Below are 27,327 nucleotides of genomic sequence, written 5' to 3' on the forward strand. Positions count from 1 at the left end.
ACAAGGCCCTCACTGTCATTACTGTGTGGTCATGAAACAAGTCACTGTTGCTATATACTGTGAAAATGAATTAATCAGTCGAGGAACAGCTAGATATTGCCCCCCTTGAAAGAGCTAATGGCCTACTGAGGGAGATAGGATCACAAACACATAATCACAAGGAAATGCGTTTAATGTGTTAACAGATGTGCACTGCTACTTACTAGTGATAATCCCCAAAGAGAACATAATAAAACTTAAAGAAAACCCTGAATATCGTGTTTACTAGAGGGGAGAAATGTGCAATGAAGGGCTGCACTCTGAAAAGGACTGAGGTAGAACAAAGCATTAATACAGTGGTGCTGTTCAATTCTACCTTATGAGTAACACAGGAGAGGCTAACAGAAGCCAACCTTTAGTCTTCCACTCCGTAATCCTATGGTGGAAATGACTGCTTAAACATACATATCAGAATCATAAAAAATGAATATGTTGGATTGGCTTCATATTCTTACTTTTCAAGAGTAGAATTTCCTTTGCTATTAATATATATGAATTTTCTTCAGGTTGTACATTTAAAAGCCTAGAATTCATGTGAACCACAATCAATCAATAATTTTTAAACTAATAAATTGTCCTGCTTTATTTTGCTATTGGCTGGTTTCAAGGTGTTTTGCTACAAATGCACAAGTTTGACTATTGAAAAATATAAAGATAGGCTTTATAATAATAAAACAATTCAGATTCAAGTAGTCCTACAAAAATAGTTTTGACTTTGTGGAGAAACATCACATAAGGTTGGAATACTTCTTTCTTTGCTGCGTTATCAGATTTACATGTATCTGCCTCACTTACATGTTTCTTTTACTAAAACTTGGGAACTTTACAGATTTATGAACTCCTAAGAGATTATAAAGATTCCCTACCTTGTAGGGAGTTGTAGGACATAATGCATTTCACGGTCTCAATATGCTTTATGAAAATAAATATGATCTGAGATCACTTTACCGACTGAATATGCTCTTTGTTCCATTAAGTGTCTCATATCAGATGAAATTCCTCCTTCTCAACTCCCATAACTTTTATGCACAATGTTTCTGACATCTGGGGAAAATTTCTGGGTAAGGGCTTGGGAGCGTCTGTGTCCATCCTCTGGTCAAAGACTGCCACCTACTGGTCAGTATTCAAATCTATTTGTCAGGTCAGTCCAGCACTGCCTTACTGGGGCATCATACTCACCTCCAAAATAATAAAGGCCATTTACAATAACGAAACTCAAAGCAAATATCCCTCAAAGCAAATAAAAATTGGCCTCTCCAGGGTGAACCAATAATAACAAATGGCACAAACCTGCCAATGAAATCATCCCTTTTCCCAGCATCTTTGTCCCAGGCTGTGATATCAATAACGCCTCCTCTTTCTTCATAGAGATGAAAGTCAAATTGTTCTCTCCACTGGGGATTCAAGGTTTTTGGCATGATCTGGAAAACCAAAAGTCATTATTGTCTTAACCAATAGTACTCTTGTTAAAACATTTGGCTTGAGGCACCATAAAACTTTAGGTACCATCTGGAAAAGCACATCATTGTGCTGTTTAAACAAGAATCCAGAAGTAACAGGAGGGAGCCCTTAGGCCTCCAGTACCATCACTATTGAAAACCTGAAAATCAGGATGTGACCTGAAAATCAAAAGGCAGCCCCCGCTCATCTTAAATAGCAACTGAGAAGTGTGAATCAAACGGAAAAGGCAGACAGCCTATACATTAAGGAGCCACACAGATGCCGGCATTGATTCTACATAATCACAGCTAATGGATGAAGACATAACTCATTCTCAGACATCCTATCATGAAGGAAGACGGGGATTCCCACAGCCTCCTTTATATCTTTATTTTTCCATACACAAACTGGAATCCTGAGCTGCGTACACAGAAAAGAGACAAGGAAGTTCAGAGAGGGCAGGAGGAACCAGCTAGTAGCATGGGGGCAGTCGGGAACTTTTACCTTGAAATGACGGCACTGACAGACTATCCTCACTGTATGTATAGAGGAACCAAGACCGGGTGTTAAGGTGACTCACCTAGGCTCAGTCTCTCTCAGGGCCCAGGTCCCCAAGTCTTTGAGTAGATTCTGGGACTGATCCCTCAAAACTACGTGCAAAACATCTTTGTGCATTAATAAGTGACTATAGATGTGCAAGTGTATACATGGGCATGTATGTGTGTCTGTGTGTGTAGGAAACACTTTATACATATTATATGGGATATGTATGTATGTGATATACACACACACTTTAAAAGTGCATGGAAAATGGAAGCTTAAGGTAAGTTTATTTTGGTACAAAATTTTGATATCCATACATAGTTTTTTCTTTTTAAAATAATTTCATATTATTCCATTTCATTTGGAAGGCAGAGAGAGAGAGAGAGAGACTGACCCGGCGGGAGATATATTCCAACTATTTAGTTCATTCCCCCAAATGCCTACAACAGCTGCAGGTTGGCCACGGCTGAAGTCAGGAGCTGGGAACTCAGTCTGGTTCTCCCGCAGGGGTAACAGGGACCCAAGAACCTGAGCCACATCTGCTGTCTCCCAGGGTGCACATTAGCAAGAAGGTGGAATTGGGAGTGGAGCCAGCACTTGAATCCAGGCGTTCTGCTATGGCTGGAGGGTGTCGCAGCTAGTGTCTTAACTGGCCAAAAATCCTCTTCCCCATAGTAATTCCATAACATGAATTTTCCATGGATGTGTTTTGATCTCTCACCCGTATAGATTCCAAACTTTTTTGTACCCAAAAGACTTATCTTTTAATTTCATCTTCCATGAAGGTTTTCAAGTATTCTCACATATATTCTTCATACTGTATACACAAGACTTATACCTGAGATGCAATTTGTAACTTAAAGTGTTCTGATCAGACACCTGGTATTATCAATAAACAGTGACTTCTACTGATGTGTTTAAAATCCCAACCACCATTGGGTTAAACAACACTCCTATGTGTTTTCCCGTTCTTTCTTTTCAGCAGGAGGGCATGTAGTAGTCTTTCTCTTTTTAATGCATGACAGACAGATACTAAGATGTAAAGAGTTTGGAAGCAATGAAGTATGTTATGCACAAAGGTAATGAAAATGAATCACAATTTTTAAAGTTCATAATCTGAAATTAATCAGTAATAGATCATGGAAAGAAAGAGCAAAGAGAGACACATGTCCATAGCCAGGCTCCATATTTTATACCTAAAGAGCACAACTATAAAAATAAGTAATGTTTTCAGCCTACCAGAACATGGAAATGGTGTTATTTGAGAAAGGACAAGCTAGAAGTGGTCATAGGTACCTATTTTTGGAATCAGGAGCTACTTTGAAATTTGTTAAGCCCCAAGGCATGTGGCCCTGGATGAATGCTATGACGATTTAAATGTCTAAAATTGGGCTCAGATGAACCATGATGGTATTTTGGAGGTGTAGTCTATCTTACTTATCTGGCCATAAACAGAAGAACTTTTCCCTTTGCTTTTTTAGGACTGTCTTCCCTATGCGATTTTGTTCTGGTCAGAAATGAAGCCATGCTTTCCACTGGGAACTCCATGTCAGCCAGCTAGCAAGGCTCACTGCCTGCTGGTGAGTCAGCTCTGCGGTGTTTCTAACTTCCTTAAGCATGGATGAAAACTTCTGGGGCCAGAAGGGACCCTGGCAGGCTGTCCATCAACATTCCGTGAAAATGATGACACCAAGGTGAAGGAATTCCCATTACAATGGGATGTGATCTTTAATATCCAATGGACGGGGCCGGTGCTGTGGTGCAGTGGGTTAAAGCCCTAGCCTGCAGCTCTGGTATCCCATATGGGAGCCAGTTTGAGTCCCAGCTACTCCTCCTTGGATCCAGCTCTCTGCCATGGCCTGGCAAAGCAGTAGAAGATGGCCGAAGTCCTTGGGCCCCTGCACCCATGTTGGAGACCCAGAAGAAGCTCCTGGCTCCTGGCTTTGGATCAGCTTAGCTCAGGCTGTTGCAGTCATTTGGGGAGTGAACCAGAGGAATGGAAGATTCTCTCTTTCTCTGGCTCTACCTCTCTGTGTAACTCTGTCTTTCAAATAAATAAAATAATTCTTTAAAAAAAATCCAATGGACACAATTAGTTATCTCTAAACACCAACTATACCAGTACAGAGGTCATAGTTGGATGCTACACAGTTATGACATGTGCCCAAAATACAGCTATTAATATTAAGGCCTTTACTAATTATTAAGTCTATCAATAATATAATATTATTATCATACAGTCATGTAGCACATAACATTTTGGTCAATGATGCCTTGCAAATACAGTGGTGGTCCCATATGATTACAATGGAGCAGAAATTCCTATCATTCAATGCAGTATTCACGTGTTTGTGATGGTTTTGATGTAAACAAACCTGCTATACTGCCAGTTGCATGAAAGTATAGCAATACAGCATAACACTTGACAATGAGAGTGAAAGACTATTTACTGGCATATGTACTCACTAGACAGTACTTTTAACCATTATTTAGATTGTACTCTTTCTACTTGCAAAAGAAGTTTACTGTACAACAGCATGCTGTGTTATAGCACCAGAACCTCTCATGTTTTGTGTATACTGTTGTCTCTCTTTTTTTAAGCTTGTATTTATTTATTTGAGAGGTAGAGTTATAGCCAGTGAGAGGAAGAGACAGAGAGAGAGAGTTCTTCCTTCCGTTGGTTCACTCCCCAAATGGCAGCAACAGCCGGAGCTGCACTGATCTGAAGCCAGGAGCCAGGAGCTTCCTCCAGGTCTCCCACGTGGGTTCTGGGGCCCAAGGGCTTGGGCCATCTTCTACTGCTTTCCCAGGCCATAGCAAAGCGGTGGATTGGAAGAGGAGCATCCAGGACTAGAACCGGCACCCAAATGGGATGCCAGTGCCACAGGCAGAGGATTAACCTACTGTGCCACAGTGCCGGCCCCTACTGCTATCTCTTGATTGCATCATTCTCTTGTACTTATTTAATCTCATGTTGTTTTGTTCATCCTGGCTTTGGAAGCAATAGACTGTATCGTCTATTCGTCTATCTATCTATCTTTCTTTCTACCCATATACATAACACAAAGCCTTGCTATGTAGTAGGCTACACCATGTAGATTCATGTTAGTCAACACCTGTTAACTACAGGTGTAACAGTCACTACATAACACACTTACTGTTGTTGCTACTTTTCTTTCCATTTTGTCACTACCATCTGCTGAGTACTCACAGTGGGCAAGGCACCCTTCTAAGCCCTGACATAAATAACATGTATTCATTTAATCTCCTTCATAACTTTGTCAGCTGGGCATTATTTTAATTCTCATTTTTTTTAGCTGGGGAAGTTGAGGCCTAGAGAGACTACGTTAACTCATCCTTGTAGCTGCAGCAGGAATTTGGCCCTTTGCTTCCTCAGTTTGAAAACATGCCCTCTATATTGGTGCGAGTCAGGTTGAGTCAAATGGCTGCGAATAACGTCCAAAGGCTTTTGGCATGTGCTATGAAATAGTGCTATTTCCACTATGATACCAGCACCATGTGTCACAGTCCTACCAGCTAACGCTCATTGAGCTCCTTCAGAGCTCACTGTGCCCCTTCTGGGTTGTTGTTTCTTGTTCTTTTGAGAAATTCTCACAGGTGTGCTAAGAAACAGTTCTTAACGCGGCTCCCGCGTTATAGATGGAAACACTGAGACAGAGAAGTGAAGTAGTTTCCCCAAGGTCATCCAGCACATAAAGGAAGAAATGTAATGCAGTTGTCAGTCTTGATGTCCACCAGCATGTTCAGAAGAAGTTCTGCTAAGCAGTTTAAAAAGTATCTAGTGCTTTTATCTCCCAGAGACTGGCTGTTAATCAACGGTTGCCTTCCAAATAGAGACAGGAGCACATAAAGATAACAGAGGGCTACCTTGCTCTTGTACTTCTGATGCCCAAGCCGGAACTTCACGTAGGGATCGCTCAGCCCGTTGGCGTCCATGGCCTTCAGATCTCGCCCCTCGATCAAGGTGATGCTGACGATTCCTCTCCAAAGGTGCGATTTTCTGTGTAGGTCTGACAGACGTAAACTTTGCGTCTGAAACTTTGGGCAAAGGGAAACCGAGTGAGGTTATTGTGCTTGAAACCCAAATACCTCGTGTGGTATTATCCTTTCCCCTGTTGTTTTAGAACTTTTTTCAAGCAACAACGACAGCTATAATTTTAGGTAAAAATTCATGGAGTATTGCTTATTAATTATAGAATTATTAACAAATTAGGAAATTATCTCATGATGTATCTGTTGTGTTTAAGGGGTGAGTGCTCAGACATTCTGGCTTTTTACTTCTTAATATTACAACATGTAGATACTTCAAGAAAATCAGGGAATATTTTCATGTGCATTAAACATGCCTGTGTCTATATATATATTTATATATAAGTATTACAAATATGAAAGGCCTCATCCACACTCATATTTAATTTTTAATTATTGATGGTTTTTCTTTTTCATGTTACACATGGATTTTACAGGTGGTTTTTAGTTGTAAGGTTAGCTGTGATTTTTATTTGGATACTTTGAGAACTTTTTGCCATGTTAGTAGAAAATTGAGTTTTAGCTCACAAGAGAACTATTTAAGTGCCACAAAACAGAAAACAAAATCAATGTGCCAACCAAAGATGTCTTCCTTATGTCTGAAACTCACGTCATAAATATTTGCAATTATTTTAAAATTATATTATGTGACTTATATTGGCAAGGTTATGTCCAAATTTACTTCCATTTACTCCAGTATTTGAACCTTTTCTTTAATGATTTTTATTATACACAATTCTAAATCACACTATTGAACTGGGTGAACAAAATCAGAATTTTAAAAAATTATGTCTCCTAAAAATGGTCATATCATCTCTTTGCATCAAATACCATGTAAAACAAGCCAGAGAAGGTAGCTAAATATTAAAAGGGTTTAAATCTGGTTTCAACACCAAGCAAAACTATAAAATTATTGTGTTTCTTATAGTATCAAAAATGTTCCTTCTATGTACAGTCATTTCATGAAGATCCTCTCAACCTCGAGGCACCAGCCTTCTAAATTTTGGGTTGGCCGCGCCTTCTACCGAATCCCTTCTGGCTAACATTCTAGAGCTACAGCTTTACGACCCTTGCTTCTCTCCCCTCCGTCTTTGACTTCCTACCGCTTCCATTTTACAATAATGCCACAGCCATTGTATCTGTCATCATCAAAACGTCATGCCTTCCAGAGTATCTTTATAAGGAAAATAAAAACCAGACCCTTCAAAGATAATCTGTTTTAATATATTTGCACATTCCAACTGAATTCTTTCTAAATCACATTGCCCATTTCGCTGCCTTGTTGAACTGGATAGTCTTGAACATTGCTGTGGTAGGGGTTCAGCTTCGTGAACATCAACACAGCACTTGGTCTCCGCACCCCACGCCTCTGTGAGCTCTGTGACTAGGTTCTGCAGTACTGTGAAGGGATCGTGGGGCACCTACAAGGTCCATCAGCTTCCATGCCCACTTCAACTAGAACCCTCTGCTCCCGTCTGTTCCATATATAGACACAGGCTTTCGAGAATGGACTCTGTTAGAACGAAGGCTTCTCAGATTAAAATAATTCTTCAGCACTTGTAGCATTAGTGATCGTCAGGTTTGTGTTTTTGTTTTACTTCCAAGAGTTCACACTGCGTATGATTACATAATACTGCATTATATTTTGGTGTGTGATTGATTGGTTGACTGGTTTACCCACTTCTGTGGCTGTTGAAACTGCCTTTAACAGCAGACTTTAGAGAATCAGGCTCTATGCATTGGATCTGTAACTTCTGTTAAGGAATATAAGTGGCAAAGGAGGAAAAAAATGACAAGAAATGTTGTGCGAAAAATAATAATCCCAGGAAAGAACAAGTTGTTAAAAATTGTCCATTTTTACAAAGCTTTAGCATGTTGGAAGTGTGTATACGTACATTGCATCATTTGGTTTCCACTAAAATCTTATGAAGCAGGAAAGCAAGGGCCCTTAACCACATTTCACTGATGAGGAATTTAAGATTCATACTCATAAATGGTGAGCATGGGACCAGAACCCCAGTATTTCTGGCTTTTACTCCTGAGCGTCTCCCAAGATAGGTGTTGAGGGCACAGGCTCTCCTGTAGGCTGAAAGGCAATCGTAATTTACATGTAATGCTGCCACGGGGTCCTCTCCAGACAAGTGGGTTGATTACAGGTGAAATGATGTTCCACCGCAGATTCTCTTTCATGGCTAATTCATGAAATCGCCTCAAGTTGTCTGTTAGATGAGTGCATGCATTTATATTTACGAGGTCACAGCTTGCTGAAGCTTCATGCCATTTTTCATGAACTCCGTAGAGGCAGGAAGTGGTACTCAGCACGCTTGGCAAGCAGCAGTTCTAAGTTCTAACTGGATACGTTCAAAACTTTTTGCCACATTACCAGAAAACTGAGGTTTTTAGTTTACACGAACGCTGCTGTAGTACCACGGAACAGAAAACAAATCAATAACACTACGTTAGTTCCTGAATAGAATCAGGTCTGAAACCTTCTGAAACCTTTCCTTGCTTGCTCCACCTCTCAAATTTTTTTTTTTTAACATAAAACTGGACCTACAGAGTGACAGGAAAGCATGCTATCCATGGGATCCGTCAAACTTTCACAGAAATAAAATGAACTTCGTGGAGTCTGCGCTGGCATTCGTTGTTAGAACACGCTGTGACGGTTCATATTATGCGTCTACTGGATGGACTGAGTTAGGCTCAGACACCTGGAGAAGCATTATTCTGCGTGTGTCTGTAGGGTTGCTTCGAAGCACGGTGAGCTCGTGAGTCTGAGCTGACCAGGAGGCTCTCCTGGCCCCGTGTGTGTGGGCACCAGCCTTTGGAGAGGACAAACACAAAACGTGAACTGGTCTATTCCCACGTGAGCTGGGACACGCGGGACTCCAGGCTTCCCCAACAGCCTCTGTGCTGGTGCTCAGGCTGTGGGTCCCCAAATGAGAGCTCTTCCCTTGGCTTCCCCAGTCTAAGGCCTCACTCATGGAGCGAGCCATGCTGCCAGCACCCCGGGGTCTCCAGCCTCCAGGCCATTGTTGTGGGATTTCTCAGCAGCCATAATGGGTAAGCCAACTCCCTGGTACGTCCTCTTTCACGTGCCTATGCACCTATCCTCTGGCACTTGTCTCTCCCTAGAGCCCCAACTCATGCACATGCTTTGCCATAACCTGGATGAATATTTCCAAAACAATGTTGGAAATTGGCGGGGAGGAGATAGTTTTTTTTTTTTTTTTTTTTTTTTTTTGCCAGGATAGGGCAAATAACTTTGGGAATTTAGGTGGAAAATGTGAGAATTTAGGAAAATGGGGTTACAAAGACGTACTCATTGGATAAGTGATTTTTTTTTCTTCTTCCAATAATTTTTCTTCAAAAATCATAATTTCCTAAAGAGAAACTCCACAATTTAGCTGTGGAATTTATCAAATGCACAGTCATGAGACAAGTCTAAGTATGAAGAGTGGAAACTTGAACGGTAAAAGCAGAAGACATGAACTTAGGCTTTCAACAGAAGACAAGACAAGGGACTTATAAATATTTGCTCACATCTTTCTAGCAATTTCTGGCTGTGTGACTTTTGCACACTACATCTTCTCTGGGACTCCGTGCTCCTGCCTTTGGTTTTCAGGACCATACTTCGGGGCTCTCCGTGTACCAAGAACACTCTTGTATGTAGATATTTGGGGAGTGGGGCTTGTGCTGGCAAAAAGTATATTCCAGGAACGATGAAGACTTAACTTGCCTAAGATAGTCATTTGTTAATTCTACATGACGTTAAAATCAAGGTTCTGAGGGATTCATGGCAGAGGTGGTGATGAGTATTTAAACAAACTGAAAACTACCAATTCGGATGCTTTCAGAGTCACTTGCCTATGTGTTTATAAAGGTTTCCTCCACTGTATAGATAATTTCTCAATGTGTGGTCCTTAGACATCAACGCCACCTGGAAACTTCTTAGAAATTCAAATTATCTGGATCCGTCCCAGACCAACCACACCAGGAACTCTGGGCTGGGGCCCTGCATTCTTGTTTAATCAGCTCTCCAGGATGTGTGCTCACGCATGAGAACCCCTGCGTCAAAGGCCACACGTGCACGAGCCCTGGCCTTGCTCTACTGATATGTTCTAATACCTACTACTAGTTAATAGACTTGCAAATATCTCCCACTCTCTGGCATGGATACTATTTATGCCACTTAAATTCCTTCTTTAGTTCTGCTTCTAAACTGATCAGGAAAGCACACTGGAGTCTAGATATCTGGAACATTAAAAGAGAAATAGACGCCTGCTGGACAACTATGGAAAGTTCCATTTATTTTCTTCCTTTATAATTTTTTAAATCACAGAATGTGTCTTAATAAAATGTATTTATTGAAGTGTTGATGATCAGTTGACCACAAGTTACTCATTGAATACCTAAAGAGCAATGAGTAATAAACTAATCTATCACTCAATAAACTAGCACAATACAGCCAGTAATCTGTTACTGAAGTTTTGTTCTCCGGTAGGTCTTGGTTATAGTAGAGTTATTTCTGAAGGGTGAAAGAGAAGTCCAGCCTCCTGTGTCCTTCAATGAGTGTCCACGTGGCTCTCAGATATACCGACACACTACCACTTTCGTAAGACACATTCATCCAAGTGCAAAATTAATGAAGAATATCAAGCTACCAGGTAACAATGAAAATTGCAAAGGTGAAAGCCATCAATCAATGACATGAATTCTTCGTGAGATTCTAGAACAAATACGTTGGCACTTAAAAGAGACCAGTAGTTCACTTACATTCTTTCTTGTGAAAAATGAGGAATTGAAGAATACAATTCCTTTTCACAAACACAGGATGCACAAGATAGGGAATGGATTTTCGGTACAGCGAGTTGGCCTCAGAGTTCATAGCACATGCAAGCTCAGAAAAGATAAAAGAACCCAATGGTTGAACTTACTTGTGCACTCGAACAACAAGGATTCTGAAGCTGTGTTCTGCAGAAGCCCAGGACTGGAGGAACAGGCCTGCCACACGTCTGGATGGAGATGAACCATCAGAACTCTACAAGAAAGCTTGGTACCACCCTCAACCCCTAGTTTTGATCAGCATTTACAATTGCTCTGTGAAGCAAAGTCTTTGAAAAAAATAGATACTTGCTTTTCAAGTCTCTTCGAGAATGCCTTTCCAGTACCATGGAGATAAATGCCAATGCAACTCTATATACAGTTCCATTTCTTTTTCTTTTAGAATGATGTTGCAGTAGTCAAGAAATAAAGCCCAGAGATTATACAGTGATGATAATGCTTAAGTGGTTTCAGGATTATTGGTTAGTATATGTATCAGAGAAAAGAAACACAGCAGGGAAATCAAGAAGAGAATAATTTTTCCAAGTCTGCGGCCTCAAAGGTGTTTGGAGAATTTTTTTCCCTGAGGTTAAAAATGTGCTAATGCTTGAGAAAAATAAATGTTACATGGACAGGCAGCCATAAGTATGATGTTGTTAACCCTGCACCTCACATATGGATCTTAAGTAATGATTAAAGAGATATGTGTAAAATAATAGAAAGCCTTTGTCCCATATAAGATTTCTCTTCGCTGCCTTGGCTAAAAGCAATCCAGAGATCCCTTTCCTACTAAAACCAAAAGCAACAAAGCAAAAAGAGATGGATTAAGAATGATAGAGCTGGACAGGAAATCCTTGGAAGGAAATGATGATGATGGGACTGACAGCATGAATGAAAGGAATGGGAGAGAAGCTACAGGTTTTTAAACAACGGTATTATGGTGGGAAAAGCAGCACCAGATTTAATAGTATCAACAGGGAGGACAGGATAAGGCCAAGTCCAAAGAGCTGTGAGGCCACACGGAGTATGGAAACACTTACCGAGCAGCTCACCGTGCTGCAGTTTCCACACCTCAGTGTTTTCCACGACAAGCAGCTCGTGTTGAGATGAAGAGGAAAATGGGTATGGATCATAGAAGTAGGGAGTCTAATCAAATGGCTAGAGAAAGGCAAAGCTGACCTCTGTCCCTGGGACTGCTGATACCTACCCCATGATTTCCCCTGCTGGATCTCATTTTTTGGACATAGCCTAAAAAGTTCACAATACAATTAAAAGGGTAAGTGGTACAGGGCATTTCAAAATTCTATGCTTTCCATGCAGATGTAATATATTCTTGCTTTTGTAGATTATGTAGAAAGGCTGATTGGGTGTTTAGAGGAAGTCAAAGTAGGCAGGTGGTAATAACCTTAGCATATGCTTTATACTAAAGCATGGAAGAGTTAACTTTATTGTATAATAAATTATAGTCTGATGTCTATTCATAAAGTAGTAAAGCTGTAGCATCTAGCATATAATTTCAGAATACTTCCATATTCCAATTCTAGTTAATAAACATTTCTTATTCCTTAAAAACTAGGTAACTAGCAACAGGCTATATCCCATTATTTTAGATTCTGCTTTAAAAATAGATCAAAATCAAGAAGCAAAAATCTATGGAGACTTAACATGTGACCAAAGGAACACAGTTATACTAGTCTTCTCCCTGAAATGTACAAATAATCCTGGGCTTTTGTCATCTTGGGTTTCATTACCTGCGAACAACCCAATCATTCCAAGAGACCCAGACATTGAAACTGCAGTGAAAGACACTGCTTGTGTGTTTACAATAAGCCATGAGTGGAGCGAGCTCTCTCCTCTATTTTCAGCACAGGGGTATACATGCTTTCATTTAATCAAATGATCCAGGAGACACTACAAAGAAGAGATAATGACAGCCTAGAATGGCTGCTTTGTACTGGGAAGACGAGAGTGTGGGGCAATTATTAGCTCAGCTCCAGGCCCAGACATGTTCTCTCCTTCCCTTTGCTGCACAGTTCATTCCAGTGAATTGCACCCAGATGATGAAGTCCAAGCAGCAGATTTGTTCTGCCGTCGCCATCCGCTTAAAGCAGGATTGCCTTTACAGAAAGCCCGCCCGGTGCTTTGTCCATCCTACTTGGAAGAGTCTCATCTAGTAATAAAGTTTCGATCCCCCCTTTTATTTTTTCCCGGGAAGATGATTCACTGACACTATAATCCTTAGAGAAGTTCTCCTGGTTTTTCTCTTTAAATGTCCTTTCTTATTTCTCTTGTTCCTTGATATCACTCATGGTGCTAGAAGTTATTTATATAAGATGTTGTAAATGTCCTCTCTAATTGTGGCCAACCAAATGCTCTTAAGCTTTTATTGTTTGCTCAAAATGCACACGAAGAGAAAATCATCATGCACATTGTAATCTTGTTGGTTTGCTAGAATATTCTACAAATTTCTACCACTGACATGGGAAATGAATAATAATCCTGGGTTTGCCTTCAGAGGCCTTTGTTGGGAGACTTTTGATTAGAGGTTACAAATGTTTTTGATGTAGGAAATATTAATGTCATGGTTGACTTTGTTAAATAGGCTTATCACTATTGGGAAATGTGTGTAAGCTCAAGTCTGTGGGGTGTCTGTGCATAAAAGTGACTTGGATGAGAATGTCATGTTTGCACAAAAAGCTCTTGTGATGTTAAAAATTAACAAGTATATTTATGAGTCTTGCTTCCACACCTAAAAACAGAATTAATATAACAATCTTTCTTGGGGTCTGGCGCTGTGGTGTAGCAGGTAAAGCAGCTGCTTGTAGAGCTGGCATCCCATGTGGGCGCTGGTTCTGGTCCCGGCTGTGGCACTTCTGATCCAGCTCCCTGCTAATGCACTTGGGAAAGCAACAGAAGATGGCCCAAGTGCTTGTGCCCCTGCACCCATGTGGGAGAACCAGAAGAAGCTCCTGGCTCCTGGCTTCAGATCGGCCCAGCTGCAGCCATTGCAGTCATTTGGGAAGTGAACCTGCCGATGGAAGATCTCTCTCTCTCTCTCTCTCTCTCTCTCTCTCTCTCTAAATGCCTTTCAAATAAACAAATAAATCTTTTTTTTTAAAAGAACCTTTCTTGTCATATGTAGCTGAGTTGTTCAAAATGCAAGTGCTGTAGCACAGAATCACATTGTTTTACAGTCAGTAACCCTCTGGAGTCTTCTTTATCAACCACACTTCTGCCTGCCCCCGCCACAAGATGGAGCACTGATTTAACTCCAAATTATTCTGTATTTTTCTGTCTACTCTGCCCATTATGATCCTTTCCTTCATCTTTATATATGAGTTATCTTGGCATAGCCTAGCCTTTTGCACTTTAAAAACATGAAAGTTTCTCTTTAATTTGCCTCAATGTCCTCAGAAGATGATTTATTTAATTAACCATTAGAGTCTAGATAACTGCTCAGTGGGGAGAACTAGGAAGAAATGAGTGTGCTAAGATTGGAAAGAACTGCATTGTTTCCACCCTTTAATGAGAAGTTAAAAGTTATTAGTGAGATTCTGCTGATGCGATTTCCTGGACACTGTAGTGTTTTCATGAGAAACATCAAAGAGCCATACGCACTGTTTAATGTTGTGGGTCCTGAGCTATGGTGTCTGTATGGTAAAGCTTTGCCCCCAGGGTGCACTACTGGGAGTAGATGGGAACTTTAGGAGGTGAGGCCTAGTGGGAGGAACTCAGGTCACTGAGGTCACGTCATCAGAAGGTAGTTTCCATGTGACCTCTTCAGTGCCCATGAGAAGATGGCTGGAAAAGCCTGAGTTTGGATCCCTTTGCCCCCCTACTTCCTGTCTCACCAGGTGAGCCTTCCTCTAAGTGCGCTCCCTCATTGGCCAAGGGCCCCCGGCCAGAGCCAAAACCTGAGCTGTGCTATTTGGACTTAGAGTCTCCAAAGCTGCGAGCTAAATAACTCTTTTCTCTTTCTAAGTTAGCTGCTTTGGGGCCTTCATTGTAGTAATGAAAAACTGAGTAGCACAGTTATGCTTTTGGAAAATTAGGATATCATTGTATCACTTTTGTCCTTCCATCATTTTGCTCTCAAAAAAATTAAGATATAACAAACAACAGTGACAATTCCAACAGAGCAGGTTCTTACCAGAATTTAGTGTAACTCAATTGCTATCTCATAGACATATGTATTGATCCTTGTAAATTAAGCTGATAAATTTTCTTTCAAATCACATCCTGTTTAATCCACAAAACACATGGAATTTCTTCATGCAAGATTTTATCTGAGCTAGTCAGGTTTTCTGGCATATCTGAAAATATCTTTGGGAAAGCTTTCATATATATCTTCTCTAAAAGTTCTTCAGAATACCAATGTTTCCCGGGGAAAGAGCAATGGGATCTGTTGTCAAAACATCCTCTGAATGGGAAGCCATGAGCTCATACTCTTTCAGAGTAGACTTGGCCACTGATTTGCCAATCCTGTAAATGGGACCTCAAATACGGCAATCTTATTACCCTCAAATACATCTATCCTTTGGTGGCTAAAGAGAAGGGTCACATGGTATGGGGGGATTTGAAAAGATAGAAAGAAAATCTTACAGGCAACTCTATCATTAGCAACCCAAAAGGAAACTCAAGTGCTGTAAATTGAGAGAGAGAGAGAGAGATAGGGAGGTAGAGAGAGAGACAGGGACGGGGAGGAGGAGGAGGCAGAGGTGGAGAAGAAGAGAAGGGAGGAGAGAGGAGGGAAGAGGATGGAGGAGAGATTTGGCCCTGATCTGGGTACTTGTAGGCAGTGATGTCATTTCTCTGGGCCTAATTAGACGACCCCTAAAGGGGGTGTCTCTGTGACTCAGTTGGTTTATCATTCATTTTTTTTTGTCTTATGCCCAGCAAAAGATGTTATCACTGTATCTTGGATACAAAAAGATTGTCTTTAAAGCTAGCATATTTGTTAATCTCCCAGAGATTGAAAAAGGTTGTTAAAGAATATTTAGGAATGAATACAGCCAAAGGAGAAGTCCTGACAAGTAGAAGACAAATTTGGGAATAGCAAAGTGGAAAGAAGGTGTTGAAAGAGCCACTGCAAAGGAAGCCCTTGAAAAAAGTATTGATTATGGAGTTGGCCCTGGTAGCAAATCTCTGCTCACAACCATCCATTTGCACATTCGTTGCAAGTGGAACAAACTTAACACAAGACATCCTCTAATTCTGTTCTCAAGCAAGAGTGCCATATGAAATCACTACTGTAGGTCTTAAGAAAACACTGGGAAAAAGAAGTTTTTCAAACAGCTATCTCCAATTGAAGATTATGGAACCTTTTAAAAATAGTCACCTTGTGTATTCAGCAACAATCCATGAATACGTAATAATTACTATTATTTTAGCAACGTTGCAGAATAACTTCAGTGAAGGCACCCAGACAGTAGATGGAAAGGAAGTGAAGAGGCAAAAGCTACATCAGCTGTAAACCTGCACTCAACTGTAAAAGGCTATGAAGAAAGTGTTGCAGAAGGAGCAGTGAGTACAGGTGCTTTGTATGTGCCCACTGACCACTGTGCTATTTAATTTGGTACCCACCACTCTGCAACAAATCTTAAAACTCTAAAGGAAAAAGTAGTTTGCAGTCATGAGCAGGTTGAGAGCCAAGAAAGGAAAAAGACCAAGCAGCAAGAATACAGCATTTTTATTGCAATTTCTACTGCTATGTATTCACATGTGGATTTTCCAAAGAAGGGTGCTCTTAAAGGTAAGTACTAAGTGTGTTAGTCATAAATCGTGCTGTGCATCATGCAGAATTACAGCAGAGAAACAAAATGGACGACAGAGCTCATCATGTTGAAGTCCTCAAAGGGTAAATTAAATTGCAATGGCATTTAAAACAAATTCTCAATGACATTTTCATTTCTCTCTTCTTTAAATCAAAAGCAGAGTTGACTATATCGATTGTATCATAAATATCTACTATATACCTCATGTAACATCATTGTTAATAGAAACAAATTCTTCCCAAACAGAAATGGAACAGAAAATTACCCCACTTCACAAAAGGGAAAAAGAACCTTAACGGGGCTTCAGACAGCACCATCAGATCCTTTGAAAGTCTCCGGAATTAAGAATTTGGAATAAACGTGGTCCCATGAAGAAATGACCAAAAAAATACGCTAAGTATATGAAGTTCTGAGTGTAGACAGATGAAGAAAGAAGAGCCAGTTACACAGATGATTAAGAACAAAAGTTAACCCAGAGAATAAATGAATACATCTCTCTGGGAACCTATATTTAAAAGTATAATTCCTACTTCACACTGAACTTTCAGATCTACTACCCAGAACCAAAAATCAAGAATATTAATATAAAGGATTTCAACGTTACCCTCCAAAAGAAAGACTTCACAGAGAAATAAGATCCGACCACTTCATTTTCTGAGAGCTCCTAAAAACAAACAAATATTTAGCCAAATTTTGGGACTTTTTGCGAATACTTAGTATTCTAAACAGAAACAAATAAAACCAAAAGAAATAAAATGAAAGCAAATTAAAAACCAAAACGTATATGTCCTAAAGATACTTTGGATATTTAGAAACTAAGAATAAATTAATTTCTTCCTGTTCATCTGTAATACTAATGATAATCAAGCTTAGAGAGAATTGCTTCTGTTATTTTTAAAAGAGCCCACTTACCTCTTTCTTCTTAATTGTTTATTAGTAAATTTCAGAATCTGAAGTTTCATTATAGGAAGCAGAACTGTTTAAGCATAATCTAAGATTTATCTGTCCCCGTTAGAAATAATTGTGTTAGCCATAGGCCTTCAGAACATTTTTTTAAAAAAGATAGTTGAAATCTTAACTTATAAACATGTACCAAGTCAAAATTGGCTTAATTCCTTGCAAAAAATTTCCTAATTTTATAATATATTATTTATTAAAATATTACAAAATTATACAATAGAATGTAAATGACTGGGTTGAGCGTTCCCAAAGTAATTTTAAAAGAAATTAATGTTGCAAAAGATGGGCTACAGGCTACAAAAAAGCAGTGGATTCAAGCTGGATATTTTATTCCCTAATCTTCAGATCTTTATAAAGTCAAATCAACTTCAATTCAGCAGGTAAAAAATATAGTTAGCCATTTTTAAACAGATCATTTCAATTACCTACCTCCTTTGAACTTTAGGTGTTTGCATTTTGTCTCTGGGTGTGAGTTATGATCAAGTTATGGGAGACTGATGACAGTTATGGAAAAGTATTGATCTTTGATGCTGAGATGAGCAGGAAGCAGTGTTGCCACCACCTTGATTATTCTATGATTTTCATCTTAGCAACTGAAATTGTAGTGATCCAGCACCTCCCGTGATGCCTAATGCTCAGTAAAAGTTCTTGACTGACTGCTGGTCACTCAGAATGACATGTGGTTGGGGGCACATACTCCTTGCCAACAAGATACCACAAATCATACTAGAAAAGAATAATAAACTAAAATACTTTATGGTGTTTAGCAATTTTGAGCAATCTAAGTTTAGACTTAGAATTACATCAAGGGTTATCTAAGTAATCTACCTGTACTTTCCCTCCCCAACATAAAATCTATTCCATAATAAAACCAGTAACCTTTGCCCCAAGTTCTTAGTTTGGATTAGTTTCAGTCACGTAGCATGACTCATGTCAAGAGATAATCAAGAAACAGTCTTGCATTTAACACGCTATTTTACCATCACTATAGAGTAATGATTCATTTATATTTCTACCTATGGTTTTCATGTGTCACACTTTAGCATCACTTCCATTTCTAAGCAAACCAAAAAATCTCTAGAAAATATACTTGTATTTGGACTCTGGGGCACCAACCTTAGATGTAGTGACTACAGTTTTTTTGATGCTATGCTACTTTTTCATTTTAAAGAACATGTGTGTTTTCCTTTTCAATGATCAGTGCTCTTTACTTGGATTTGCAATTGTTTTAATTAAGCAGTATATTTAGCAACATGTCTAAAAATGTTCAAATATACAAAAGTTACTGTCTGAAGTCTTACACAAATCGTTTCTCCCTATATGACTTGAGTCAATGACAAGTTACAGAACTTAGCGAGTTATCTTAATGTAAATGTGTTAAGGCAACTTTAATAGAGATGAAAGTTCTTGGCTCCGGACTCAAGGTATTTTTAGCAAATGAGGCAATCGGTTAACATTTAAGAGTATTATTAATTCATTTGGGTTTTAGGTGGTCTAAGGTGATTAATATTGAAGCTGCACCAACTTCATTCTTTTCAACCTTTCTGAGACGAAAGCAGAGGGCCTTGACCTAATTGTGTGTCTAGTATCTAAAAAGAGATTCATGAATTTGGGAGCAGAGTGGGAGTTTTAATGATTGAGATTTAGGACTTAAGTTTCTCTGTTTAAAATTTGAGAAACAAAAATATTAGCCACATTGGAACCACTGAAGTCCCTAGGCTGTACTTTTCATGCCATGTTTAATTACCTCTGCAATTCATCAACAACAATTTCACTTTATAACACATATTCCCATGTAAATTTAGGCCTTTATTTCAAATGAAACGATTTAATCTCCTTGTGACCCCTTGTGTCATTTATCGCTCTGAGTGGGCATGAAATTTACAAGTCAGCCAAGGCCTTCCTATCACCAGAGTTTCTAATGATAATAACAATGACAACAGCAGCAATAACAAAACACCTAGCATTACAGTAATGAGCCCTAAACAAAAGTGCTGATTTCATTGTGGAGAGAAAGAAAAATAACATAAAAGATTCATGAATTCCAGAGCAGAATGGTCTTAGATCACAATTTAGTTACAGTTCAGTCTTCATGAAGAAAGAGGCTATGTGAGGGAACGTACCCTTGAAAAAGCGTTAAAATTATGCAGTTACAGCTAAAGGAAAAAAACAAAAACTAGAGGCACCCAACTGACAACAGAAAATGACTGAAGTTATTCAAACTAATGAACTTATTTCTACTGAGGTCCCTCATTTTTTAAAGTAATTAACATCTACTCAGCATATCTTATTTAGATTTACTTTGGTCTCCAAAAATCTACCACAGTAACCATCTACAAATTAACCAGATTTTAGATTCAAAAACCTCTAAGATAAACTTTTCTTAAGGAAATAAAACTAAACGTTAATGTTTTTCCTAACAAATGCATATGATGCTATTTTCTGGGATGCTATATAAAATTAATATAGAAAATTTCAAAGACTTTGTTATCAGATAGAATAACAATTAGCCACTAAATCCTGATTGATATTTTAAAATTTACTTTCATGTGTACACTTTTTAAACACTATAATTCATCACTTATAATATTCACAATAAATTGAAATTCTGAACCTACAGATTCAAATGTAAGACTCAACTCAGCCGGCCTTCCTAAATATAAAGCTTGTATTTATAAGAATAGAATTTCCTTTTGTCAATGCTATTTTGGGCATTTAAAAGAGTAAAAACTGACTGAGTACACAAATAAACCACTTACATAAACTTCCTGGCCAGACTGCATTCACTGTTCACCAGAGCTGTGGCTCTTGGAGCCAGTGCTGTGGCGTAGCAGGTAAAGCTGCCGCCTGCAGTGATGGCATCCCATATGCGTGCCAATTCAAGTCCTGGCTGCTCCACTTCTGATCCAGCTCTCTGCTATGGCCTGGGAAAGCAGTGGAGGATGCCTCAAACACTTGAGCCCCTCCACCTGCCTGGGAGACCCACAAGAAGCTCCTGGCTTCAAATCAGCTCAGCTCCGCCCGTTGTGGTCATTAGGGGAGTGAACCAGGAGATGGAAGACCTTTCTCTGGTCTCTCAAGCTCTCTGTAACTCTTCCTCGCAAATAAATAAATAAATCTTTTAAAAAAATGACAAGCTGTGGCTCTTAGACATTCTATCCTACCAACAGAGTTGACTTATGATGTCAACTAGGCCTATCAACAGCCATGTCAACCAGGACTTTGGAAACAGAAGTCACAAAATTAAGAATTGTTTTAATTGTGTACATTTAGGGTACATTAAAACCAACAAATCTTCTCCCACTTGCATCCAATTTAACATCTATCTGCCTGCCTGCCTGCCGACCTACCTAGCTACTTATTTACCGTCTACTTTATTTCTTTTAATGAAAAGGCTGCGTAATCTGAGATTAGGCCCATGGGTGTGTTATCCCGAGTCCCCCTGGGCCAGCCTAACAAGGATCTTGGGAAACCTGTCAGGTCACTTCTAACATAGGGTAGCCATGTGAAGGCCAATCAGTCATCAGATCCAGGACCCAGGCATGGAGGAATCCACTCTCTGCTTGAAATTATATTTTGCCCTTGCATGTTGCGCCAACTCATCCAGATTTGTTCCCAGAAGGACCCATAACACTTAAAAAATTCAACAAGAGCACTCAAATAAATGCAATGCCATTGTTGCAACAGATACCTGGAGTTATGAATTATCATACATAAAAATGTATGATATTTATGCCCATGGGTAAATATGAAAACAGTAAGAAAACAGCATCTCAAGATAAAATTTAATTATGGATTGATGTATTTTGTGGGATAATCAAATATTTACTGGCATTATGATAATATCTGTGTTGTAAAGAACCTACTCCAAATTTCAGTAGTTTGGTGAACTGGAGTCAAAATCCACACATAATCAAACTGCTTTCTGCTGTTCATTGCTGCATTCTGGAATCGCTGGAGTCTTAACCATGAGGATAACTTCATAGCATTTCCAAAGAACAGAGATTTGGGTGTATAAACAACAGCAAAATAAGGATTTTAAAACTAAATTTACTTTTTCCTTCAAAAACATAAAAGCGTAAAATGAGAAATGAGACACTAAAGCCCTCTTGGTTATGCACGGTTGACCAAAAAGTTTTCATCTTTTGCAGCTGAAAAAAAATCAACTATTCCTGATCAACAGATGAGGCTTCTCTAGCAAGGACCTGATAATTGTTAAGCAGTGACTTTTTTTCATTATTCTGACTGTGTGAGATATTAAAAAATGTGTTAATCTGTTTCTCCGTGTTACTTAAGTTGAAGCACTCCCAGGCTTTCACGGATGCATTTTTAATGTGTCATCCACGGTGTCAGGTTTGACTACGCCTTACAGACTTGTTGAAAGCCCTCTCTCGTTTCAATTAACGCTATCCTTGCCAAAAGTCTTACTAAAAATTGCTTCATTCAGCCAATGAACAAAGTGTTCAGTAAAATTAGACTAATTATAACAAAATCTTCATAAAAAGGAATATTACTAAAGATGACATAAGCTGTCAAGTAATAGCAGATATGGTAATGAGACATATCACAGGGGTCTATATTATATTATGCAAAGGACGAACCTGTTGAAGACAACTCAAAACTGTTATTATTGTGGATGTGAATTGCAACATGTTTGTCTTTACAGTATCACAACAGTATTTCTCATATAATTAATTTAATGAAAGCACATAAGTTCATTATTCTTTCACTCTTTCCATTGGTAAACACACTCTTTCTCATTAAAGCACAGGCGCACACACACAATACAGTGTGAAATCATAACATCTAACCATCGCATGGAGCCATTTTTGGTTTGCCCCACAGAATCTATTCACAAATACATATGAATGTTCTTTTTTGAGCTCATAAAACTTTCTTGATGAATAATTTAACCATAGAATAAATTTTCAATGATAAGTTTCCTCTAAAGAATAAAATGCTGCAATAACTCAAGGCATTACCATTTCTCTGCCAAAACACATTTTGTCACATAAATGTAACTCTTTGACCGAGATAATTATCCAGTTGCTCAGGTTTAGGGAGACATCAATCTCTCTCTTCTTAAAATAATGTTCTTCTGTAACAGCTGAGTGCGGGGCATACTTTAAAATGTGTGTGATGAACAGGGTGCTTGTGGAAAACCAGAAATTGTGAAGGGATGTTACCCCTCCTGGAAGAGGACCTGTTTTAGGATTTGTAAGTGTGCAGCGGTCTCATATGAGCACCATTCAAATACAGCAACACTTTTATGTGTTCTTGCTTTTCAGAGATAAGTTTAGCTGTTTCCCCTTACCTTTTGCCTACTTGTTATTAGGTGGTAACACAGTTACTCCAAATAATATATAAGTTGATCCTGAACAGCAACTATGATCACCTGGTCCTCTCACTGAAACTATTGATCTCAACAGTACCTGCAATCCCACCTTGGGTGAGTGCTGCAAATAGGGTTCCCATTGAGAGAATGGTAAGTAAGACAGAAGTGTGGGAACCAAAACAAGGACAGAAATGTCATCACAGCACGTCAAGATGATGAAAATGACAAGTAGATATTTAGGTAACGGGAAATTCCATGAGTGGTTGCACCTTGGATAGAAGGGAGACGTGCGTATTAAAGAAATAATGTCAAGTTAATTTTTCTTCCTTTGTAGTTATGTGACTTCTGAAAGAACTCAAGTCCAGGAGGAAGATCTCCACACTGAGAAGAATCTCTACCGATGCTGTCCAGCTCTCAGTGTGTGCGGCCACGTTTATCAGTTTCAGGTTCTACACATGCCCTTGGCATGCCAAGACGAAAGGCCGCATGACTGACCCCTGCCATAACAACACAAGAGAGCTCATTCCTGTAAGTCAAGATGCCCAGGGAGAGAAGTGTACGTGTGTATATGAAACTTCACCTTTGTCTGGGAGCAAAGCTACATCCAGTGTGAGATAACCCTATTCAAATATCATGCAAATTAATGACACCCTCTTTGCTAAAACAAAACAGGAAAATTCCTTCCTCGGTCAAGAATCTGTAAGGGGATGATGCAGGCATTCTGGTGTTTGAAGTAATTGGAAAAGGGATGCATTTGCACCAAACAGGGACTCAGTAAAACTTAGAGAACTACATGGGTTAGTGACTTATCCCTTAGCTTTCCAGGAAGCAGAGTGTACCAGAAGAAAGGATTTGGGGGCAGAGTCCAGCTACAGTGCAGAAGGATAGTGAACTAAGAAGTAACTGGAATGCTAAGCCTTCCCTGGATTGTGACTTTAACCCTGAACTCTTACAACACTGAGATAGACAAACATGGGCACATGTTTTGGAGCACAGTGAAAATCTGAATGAACGAGCAAGTGTTCCGTCCGTTCTTGAAGGAAAAAAACCAAGTCAGTGAACTCAGCACTCAGTATCGCCAGTAAATTTTACAAAATTGAAAAACCCTTATGTTAAAACCCCAAAGCCACATGTACCAAATATAATCTACCACACACTTAAATGAGCACTGAGTTAGATACAGGGATTCTTTATCTTTACCAGCAAGCTTTGAAAACAGACTAGAGTGAATGCATAAATGGATCATTAGCAGCACAGAACAACTCCAAGACTTGTAGCTATATAAATACTGAGGGGCTGGCAAAGTTAAGCCACCATTTGTGAGGCTGGTATCTCACGTGAGTGATGCTTTTGAGCCCCGGGCTACTCCACTTCCGATCCAGCTCCCTGGAAAGCAGTGGATGATGGTCCAAGCACTTGGGCCCCTAATACCCACGTGAGAAACCAGGATGGAGCCCCAGGCTCCTGGGTTTGGCCTGGACCAGCCCCAGACATTATGGCCAATTGCAGAATGAACCAGTGGAGGGACCATCTTGTGGGGAGCCATTGCACGGCGCCCTAAAGATGGCGCCGGCTCCTTTCCCCCGGAAGGACTGGCGAGAAACAAACATCTCCTAATAAGGAGATGTTTGAGCTCCCTTCCGGCTTCCGCGTTGCTGTACCAATCAATGCTTGCCACTTGGCCGCTTTTGATTGGTGCGCGGATGGCTATAAGAGGGAGGGGAGAAAAAAGGGCGCGAGATTCAAAGTTTGAAAGAGGTTCCTGAATAAACTGCTGGAAGAAGAGTTCGGGTCGTGTCTTCCTTGCTGGTCGAGGGACGCGACACCATCTCTCTGCTTTTTCTCTCTCTTTCTCTCTCTCACTCACTCTGACATTCAAGTAAATAAATAAATCTTTAAAAAATTAGTTAAAAATAGATGTTCTTATTCATTTCAAATTTTTTGTACGTTGAAGGAAAATTCGTTTATTTATTTTTATGTAATTTATTATTAAAATTAAATATAAATCAAGAGTATATTTTTAAAGGAGAATCTTAATTTCTGTTATTTTTTAAGCTACAATAAACATGGATCATCCTTACTAATACTGACTGCTGTGTAATATCCTGTGCTAGCATTAAAAATTAAATATATCTGGAAAAGAGAATATTGCTACATACTGATGTACTGCTACTTTTTTTCATAAATAGAATAAGGATAAGGAAAGTTTTAAGTTTTAAAATACATATACTTTTCACTTGATCTTAGCCAAAAGGCTGAGAAGTGATAAAATACATATACTTTTAATAAAACATTAATTGTAAAGTACAATCACAGAAAAAAGTAATAAAAATATGAAAACTAAAAAGTTTCTTTAAAACTTCTTGGAAATTAATTTTCTTTAGTTAAAAACACAGTGAGTACTGAGTCAGAAACATTCAATTACTTTTCTTATTAAGAGTTTTTTGATGTTATTAAAACGATAAAAGTGATTATTAATGAGGGCCTGATGTATTTTGAGTTACCTTTTGGTTATTAATGCTATAATACTTCAGGGACCACTCTACTAAGAAAAACAGATTAAGACATTATCACAAATATAAAAAAAAACATTTCAATAGAAGTAGTTTTTTCTTAAATCATAGTAATAAAGATGACAAAATCAAAGAAGAACTTAAGTAATAGCATGATTTAATCAGAATGGAAGAAAAACGATTGGTATGTTCCAGGGTCTAAAAAAATTAGTCACAATGTAAAAAAAACGTTGACTTTTAAAGCAGAAATTTGAGCCAACAAGATTTTTATCAGTAAAATCCCTTTGATTATTTCGAGGCTTATTTACAACAAAGTTCAGCTTCTTGTTATTTTTCTGTGTCCATGAGTGGGGTAGACCACCACTGACCACATCCAAAACCAACTTCATAACTTCTTCATCTTACAAGTTAAGGAGCCAGGGTTTAGTATGTTACAAGAACCATACATTCCCTCACTCCCAAGATTCATTTAGTTCTTGAAGGGAAAGAGGCATTGAAGGAAAACTGTCCTCATTGTATCTCCAAAGATGTAGCAACAGAGGAATTTTTGAGTTAGAAAACCTCATATTCCACTCTCTGTGAACAGAAACAAAACACTGCATGGATTTTTCTTCTGTCTGGAGTTTTCCTCCTGCCCCGGCCTCATTGTTTTACTCCTGGAGCAAAGCGATTTTCTAGACCCTGTTGTGCACATAACAGAGATCAGATGCTGAGAATGACATTGAAAAGTGACCAGAGATTAGCGAGAGGATGATTTGAGGATGCTGTTGATCAGTGTGATTTCTACTCACTTAAAAAGCATTGCATGGTTTGCTTAACGTTTATGGGGAAAAAAAAGAACCATTGAGTAGTGATGGAATTCTGTGGTACAGTTTGAGGAGGTATGAGAGAGATTCAGGAAAGCAGTTGATAGTTCTTCTCAACAAGAAAAGCTGAAAGATCACATGCTAAGAATTACCTTACTTGATCTTTTCCAACTCTTCCTCATTAGCATTGTCTGCAAACGAAATAAAGCATTTTCATTATCTTTCACTCAAGTACAGAATAGGGCAGCCAGTTGTTTTCTAGTGGAAACGCAACACGTATTAGGCCTTTCAAACAGCCAACAGTTTCCAGCAACAACTACACAAGACAAAAATTGCTGCTCACGCATACAGGACTAATGAGCACCTTTAACATTCAGGCAGTCTTTCTGGTGAGAGTTCAGTTACTTTATCTTTTTTTGATATAAAACAATGGGACAATATCTTTTCGTGAAATGGAAATTTTCAATACCCTATGTTGACCGGGAAGTAAGAGACTGAGTCTCGCGATTCACCAGCATTCCTTCTGGCGGTGCAGGTGGAGGAGGCACACGCCTTCAGTGGATATCTCATAATTTTCTCCTTTCAAACACACTTCAAGACTATTCTTCTGGGGGGATCTTAGGATTGCCGCTGCTTCCAGTCAATCTTAACTATGCCAGCGTCTTCAAATGCTTTCAACAGAGAAAAACGCTACATACGGTGATGACTATTTATACGTTTTCCAGTTAAGTCTCTAAAATTTTTCCTTTAAATTTTGTTTGTTTATGTCATTAAGGAAGACACGTGGCCAGAAGTTGTAATCCAGGTTCTGGAGATTGGAGTTAGGTCTAAGATCACTGGTGTCTTGAATAAAGTAAAGCATAAAAGCTAACTATTATTGTCTTTCTTCTCTTCACTTTAAAAAATTCCTAACTGAATTTAGCTTCTTGATTACCCTCTTTGCTTAGTCTTCATTTTACCATCATCCTTAAGGCAGATGAAGTAGAGAATCGGGACTGCTTGGGGCAAAGAACATGGATTATAGAAATGATTGCCATGGTTGT

At 39.1% G+C, this 27,327-nt stretch overlaps 1 protein-coding gene across 19 annotated transcripts in view; it reads right to left on the reverse strand.

Moving 5' to 3' along the window:
• The window catches only part of MCTP1 (multiple C2 and transmembrane domain containing 1), a 767,919-nt gene that overhangs the window by 210,490 nt on the left and 530,102 nt on the right, over positions 1–27,327 (reverse strand). For 10 of the 19 annotated variants that reach the window (XM_051853977.3, XM_051853975.3, XM_089313020.1 and 7 more), the window contains 5 exons: positions 26,437–26,475; positions 17,275–17,334; positions 11,010–11,087; positions 5,911–6,081; positions 1,330–1,460 (listed from right to left, as the gene is read on the reverse strand). In XM_051853977.3, coding sequence (XP_051709937.3) covers positions 1,330–1,460; positions 5,911–6,081; positions 11,010–11,087; positions 17,275–17,334; positions 26,437–26,475 — 479 coding nt within the window. The remainder of the gene's footprint in view (positions 1–1,329; positions 1,461–5,910; positions 6,082–11,009; positions 11,088–17,274; positions 17,335–26,436; positions 26,476–27,327) is intronic. The other 9 variants (XM_089313022.1, XM_070056467.2, XM_089313027.1 and 6 more) reach the window with 3 other exon arrangements.

Source organism: Oryctolagus cuniculus, chromosome 14 (assembly GCF_051225735.1).
Source record: "Oryctolagus cuniculus isolate XC-2025 breed Fujian yellow rabbit chromosome 14, ASM5122573v1, whole genome shotgun sequence".
Classification (NCBI taxonomy): domain Eukaryota; kingdom Metazoa; phylum Chordata; class Mammalia; order Lagomorpha; family Leporidae; genus Oryctolagus; species Oryctolagus cuniculus.